The sequence below is a fragment of the Miniopterus schreibersii genome (assembly GCF_964146895.1).
Source record: "Miniopterus schreibersii genome assembly, chromosome: 3".
Lineage (NCBI taxonomy): Eukaryota > Metazoa > Chordata > Mammalia > Chiroptera > Miniopteridae > Miniopterus > Miniopterus schreibersii.
The window spans coordinates 4,068,706-4,074,823 of NC_138103.1; the positions used below are offsets into that span (position 1 = coordinate 4,068,706).

Consider the following 6,118-nt stretch of genomic DNA (forward strand, 5'->3'; position numbering starts at 1 on the left):
TGTTTTGGGGGACATATTTAGACTGATTTTTTAAGGAGGGTACGCCATCTACAATGACGGTAATGACCGTGGAATTTTAACAACACTCTGGAATTCCAGGACTCAGTCATTGCGCCAAGCATTCTGAAACCTGGCTTTAAGAATTCCCGAGTAACTCTTCTTCCTTGTAAGGGTCGTAAGAACCTTAAATGCAGGGCAAAGCAAAGCTACACACTCCCAGAAAGCCACTTATTTCTTCCATAGCTCTGCTGAGGCTTAAATGAGAAAGCTCAGGGTTCAAATTTCAAAAGCTCGAATGTTTAAAATATCATGTTGCTCCGCTCTCATTGGATTCTCCTTCCTTTTCCCCCTTCATCTCTTGTTTCCATTATGTTTCTGCTGAATCTTGTATAATGTCTGGGACCCTGAATCTTTGACTCTCTTAATAAATGGTGTCATTTTTTTCAAACTCCCAACATAGTCAGGTTCTTTATTTCCTTAGCAGGTAAGCATTAGATCTTCCCTCCCTGCAGGGAGCTCCAAGGGTAAGCATCACTTACCTGTGGGCAGATGAAGCCCGCCCCGTACATGACACTCCTCATGGCAGAAGGAAGAACCTCCTTGGGAATGAGACCCTCTGCAAAGATCATCATGAAGTTACTGAAGAAGGTTAAATGAAAGACTTGGAGGAAATTCATTATCAGAAAGAGGCAAAAGTTTTTCTGGGTCAGGACTTGTCCCATCTGTGAGACGACAGAGGTCCAGGGGGGATCCAGTTCACTTTCCGAGAAAAGGTTTTCCTTGGGGCTTCTTTTGGGTTCAAAGCACCGCATGTGGTACATGCCAGCGTAAAGGCTGGCAGCGGCAAGGATGGCAAGGACAACCGCAAAGGTCTGAAAATTGAGCAAAATTTCCATGTTATCAGAGACGAGGCCACAGAAAAGGATGCTGGTGGATCTCACCAGTACAGCCACTTGGTTAATGTTAATAAGCCGAAGCCGACTTTCGTGTCTAGTGAAAATCTCAACAAATAGGGCACACTGGGCTTGCTGAACAAAGGTAAGCATGCTGTCAAAAGCACATAATGATACCACCAGGTGAAGTCCGCTGAGCCAGTCACCTTCATCATAGTATTTCCAAGGGAACCAAGGAAGCAGGAAGGCCATTGCATATAAAGCAGTGCCATACAAAACACAACTGTGACGACTGGAACAGCAGTCGGCCTTCGAGTTACTGTGAAAATACCCAGTCAGGCCATTAAGAGCGTTCCAGATCATTAAAATTATCTAGGAGGGAAAAAACACAGGATTATTTTAGTGTAGTTCATACTGATGAAAATGACCCCTGGATGTTTACTTAATGTGAAGGAACCAAAGGTGATTATTTTAAAAAGCTCATTGCTCTAAGAACTAACGGGGCACCTGCGGACATGTGAACAATAACTGCTAATACCACTCAAAAAGCCAGTGTACCTTCACTTTGTGTTTAGGCATCACTGTACCAGAGTTTATATGAATTATTTCATTAAACCCTTAAAACAATCCTAAGGAGCAGGTATCGTTATTATTCCTACTTTACAAAGTATGAAACTGAGGGCCAGAGAAGTTAAGCAGCTTGCCTAGCTAATAAATGACAGAGCCGGGTCCGAGCCCAGGCGGATGGAAAGCACCTAGACTCCATATGCTAGACGGCCTCCCCACAAGGCACACAGGCCGTGCCTCAGCAAAGAGCGGTGGCCTGTGTACACACCATGGCACAGTGTCACATAATTTCATTAAGAAAGGTTAAAATATCATTGTTGCTATCCAAGACCATGAACTGAGTTACAGTACAATTTGTGAATACCATGGGACTTTCTAAGACATAGAATATCTTTTTTTTTTTTTTTTTTTCACAGAAAGGGAGAGGGACAGAAAAATTGATGAGAGACATCCTCCTTGTGATGAAGCCTGCAACCCGGACATATGCCCTGACTGGGAACTGAACCGGGGACCTCTTGGTTCATGGGTCAACACTCAAACATTGGGCCACACTGGCCAGGCCGCACAGAATATCTTAACAATTGTTCTAATTGTGCACTTAAGAGAATTTTCCAGATAGCCAAAGCTTACCCGTTAAACTCTACAGCTTTTCTGTTTTAAATGGCAATTCTTTACAAATCTCTCTCTGCCCTCACACAGAGGACCTGAGACATGGATAACCTCGCCTTAGAATATCTTTCAGCTGCGTGAGGATAGGCTCTTTGGAGAACCACAAGAATGTACACCGTGAGGAAGAGAAACCATCCTAGCTGAAGGGACAAAGGAGCTCCATCTCACCTGGGCTTGGTAAAAGGCCACTTCTGAAGTCTTGTAGACATGCAAAAAAAACTTCACATAGTAAAAGCTGAAGAAAGAATTTAGCATTTCAATCCCTAATGTTATCATAGAATACGCCCAAGCAATGGGCTTGGTACTTAAAAGTGTCATTTTTCCATGCAGAAGATGTCTTCTTCCTTTGTTTAAAAAAAAAGGAAACTGGTTAAAAAGTCACTGCTTGCATAAAGTAGCTGATGGGTGGTACAATTCCACTGGACACTAGTTAATTCTAGCTGGGTCCAAACCCACTAGCTATGAATATTTAACACTTTTTCTCCTATCCATTCACTCAACATTTTTTGAGCTGTTGCCAGAAACCCTAATTTGCATAGATCATGACTCTACTTGAATATGTTTTACTATCCCTTCTAATTTATAAAAGTAAGATATATCCAAGAATTGAAACATGCTTAACTCATGGCCAGGGAGAGGTGTTCATGGTATTAGCATCCTACCTACTTGGAGGGTGCAACAGAAAAGAAACAATGAGGTGACATCCTTCAGCTAAAGCCAGAGAGAAGGAATAGAAGCCAGCCCTTCATTTTAGTATAAAGTTCTCCATTCAGTACTACAGGCTTGCACTGGAAGATTTACTTTTTTTCCCTGCCGACAGACTATATAAATTTGGCCCAAAGTACATACCTAACATGGATATAGAAAAAAGCACACATTCTGGTCCTTGTTCGGATCAACATCTCTCTTAAAGCTGGCCTATTGTCTTACCTTTTCAAAGACGTGATTTACATGGAAAACAGGAAAAGGTTGGCCAACCTAGAGATAGGTACAGATTCATCTTCCTTTTAATCTTGACAATAGTTTTAAGATAATACCATGACTGTTTCAATCCTGCCTTACTGGAACACTGGCCAGGTCTCCACAATCTTTATTGAATCAGAAAACTGACAGCCCAGCCAGGCATGGCTCAGCAGTTGAGCATCCATCTAGGATCCGGGAGATTGCGGTTCCATTTCCAATCAGGGCACATGCCCAGGGGTGAAGGCTCATCCCCAGTAGGGGGTGTGCAGGGCGCAGCTGATCAATGACTCATCATTGACGTTTCTCTCTCTCTCTCTCCCCTCCCTTCCTCTCTCTGAAATCAATAAAGACATATTTTTTTAAAAAAAATTAAACAAATATTCAGATAACTTTAGAGCTGTACCTTGCTTTAATAAGCCTAAGGAAATAAGCAGACACTGCAGTCAGCATTGCCCAATTTCTTAGGGAATGGCGGGCAAATATGAAGTGGGGCGAGGGTATTTGGCTCAAATGATCAAACTACCAAAGTTCCTGAGCTTCACTTTGCATTGGGTAGACCCAAGAATGATTCCAATGCTATGGGAAGTAGGGCCCTGGAATTATCACGAGGGGTTATTAAGCCCATAAGCAGACCATGCATTGTCTGCAGACTGAATAAAGAATATTTTGCCCATATGTATACTACTATTCTTACAATGTTTGTAGATTCTGCTGTAATGAGAAAATACAAATCTGAATTTTTTTTTTTGCCATTATGCAGTGTTTAAACACTTGAAATATACGAGTACTGTTATGTGGACGTCAGCCAACATTTTTTGGCTTTCAAGAGAAATTCTCAGATTTGTAAAAGCTGGGAACTACTGGTGAAGACCTCACTCTTGGGAGTTGCTTTTGGCATAAGTGAGAAGAAAGATTGAGGCTAGAGGTTACTGGATCACTAAGAGGGCCAAAAACAAGGGAGTCAGAAAAACCAAAAGCCAAGATACAAATTTAGCCCACCAAAATCTAGACACTCTTCTTTTCCTTAGTTTTATTTCGGGCATGCTAGAACAAGCAGCACGCCACACCCTCTCGACCGATCTGTCATTAAGTCGGAAGGCAGGAATTTTGCGAAGGGTCATAAGCTTGCTGAGTTGAGATCAACATTTTTAAAAGAATTTGAGTTAAGGACCCATCCTGTCTGAAACATGTGAATAGAAGGTCTTAATAACATTATAAAAACTCTACAGCCTGAATTTCTCTTTGTTTATACATGTTAAGAGGAGGAAGTAAAAATCTTCCTTATTTCAACTTGCAAAGAACTATTAATATTTTGCTTTAGGTTGTCATCCTAGTAAATAATTATTTCAGTAAGTATCTAACTGAAAATCACCCCTTGCAATTTTTTTTTAAGCCACCACTGCTATCTAAAGACTCTCCTTACCTGATTTTACTATAGCAACAAAACACAGAACAAGGATATTTTATCTTTACAACCAGGGACAAAGGACTTCTGGTTTCTCCTTACCAAATAGTTTAAAAGTAGCAAAATGGTGCCATGATTAGGCTGGGCAGGGGCGCTAAATACCGCCAGGGCTGTCATTCAGGAACCTACTACCAAACCAAATATTTAAGTCGCTGAAAAGACGGCTCACGGTTACTTCTAAGCTACGACTATGGCGCCCCGTCCAAGGCAGAGCTTTTAGCATTGAAATTTAACATCTTTTCAATAGTTTTTGTTCAAGCTTTTCCAGGAAAAAAGAAAAAAAAAAAGCTCCCTAAATATAGTATCCTTAATAAGAACCCACTAATACCAAAAGGCAAAAAGGAGGGCTTTTTTTTTTTTTTTTGGTCATTTTAAACTATCAATAACTTTAATTCTCCAGATCTCTCTTTTTGTGAAGGAGAATGTTGAAGAATGTTTCAGTGCACTTTCCACTTGACTTGAGGCCAAAATGAGCCATTTGCCACGAAGAGAGAAAGTCCCGCACTTTCAATCCCGCAGACCGGTGGCTGCGGAAGGCGAAGGTCAGGGTGGAGACTCGGGCCCTTCGCCGCCGCAAACCGCCCTCCGTGGCCCGCGTCCCATCCCCTCCCCCCCCACGGCGCTCCACCTGCAGAGACCCACTTCGACATTGAGATGGTTTTAAGTTTTCTTTTTGGCCCTGGACTACTCTCTCCACCAGAGCACTGACAATGGGGAAGCGAAGGCTTTGCATGGGACCCAGCTTTCTGCTTTTTCTAATCCAGCAATAAAGTGTAAGAGCCTTCGGGACGCCTGGGTCCAGAGGAGGGGGCTGCGTGCGCCGCCATCGCCCCTTCCCGCACTGCCGCCGCCTCACGCGCGAAGCCTTCCGCGTCCGCGGGCCCGCATTCTCTGCTCTCCACGTGCAATGTCATGACCCCAGAGGCTTCCTGTGGCCTTTGAGCCATTTACAAATCGCATTCCCGGTGCTTACATTTTTTTCCTAAGGAGCCAGTTTCGGCTGCATCCCCTCCCCCCAGGCTCCCGAAGGGCCGGAGCCCGCCCTTTTAGGGGGCGTACAATTCCCACGGGCGCAGACGCCCAGGGGAAGCGGCGGGCAGCCCCGAGCCGCCGGCCCCCCTTAATTTCCCCGCACCGAGGACAGAGACTCCGGACGTCCAAAGGCCGGAGGGCCGACGGGGACCCGGACGGTGACCTTGGGTTCCCGGCACCGCCGCACCCCCGCCCGCACGAGGGACGCCCCGCCACAGCAGCCACGCTGGAGGCCGGACTCTCGCCCTCCCGCCCACGCAGCCTGGCCGTTGGCTCGCTGTCCCGCCGGCCGGACACCCACCGCCGGCGCCGCGGAAGCCGCCGCCTCCACACCCCGCGCCCGAGCGGGTCCCGTGGCGACGGGAGGGAGCGAGGAGGGCGGAGCCCAGGCCGCACCCCTTCGCCTTTCCCCGCCTTCTTTGTTTCCCTCGGAGTTCCTATTGGCTGCTTGCCCTTGAGACCGGGCGACCCGCGGGCCTGCGGTGAGCAGCGGTTGGACGCCATCGCCGCCGCTCGGCCAGCTGCCCGC

The 6,118-nt window shown here is 45.8% G+C and overlaps 1 protein-coding gene across 1 annotated transcript in view; it reads right to left on the minus strand.

Annotated features, from left to right (window-relative positions):
• The window catches only part of LOC308554457 (transmembrane protein 180-like), a gene marked incomplete at its 3' end in the record, with an annotated part of 38,785 nt that extends 36,316 nt beyond the window's left edge, over positions 1 to 2,469 (minus strand). Inside the window, exons 1-2 of the mRNA XM_081131697.1 lie at positions 2,298 to 2,469; positions 540 to 1,265 (exon numbers count right to left, since the gene is read on the minus strand). Coding sequence (XP_080987823.1) covers positions 540 to 1,265; positions 2,298 to 2,447 — 876 coding nt within the window. The 5' untranslated portion in view covers positions 2,448 to 2,469. The remainder of the gene's footprint in view (positions 1 to 539; positions 1,266 to 2,297) is intronic.
• Between the last annotated feature and the right edge of the window lie 3,649 nt (positions 2,470 to 6,118).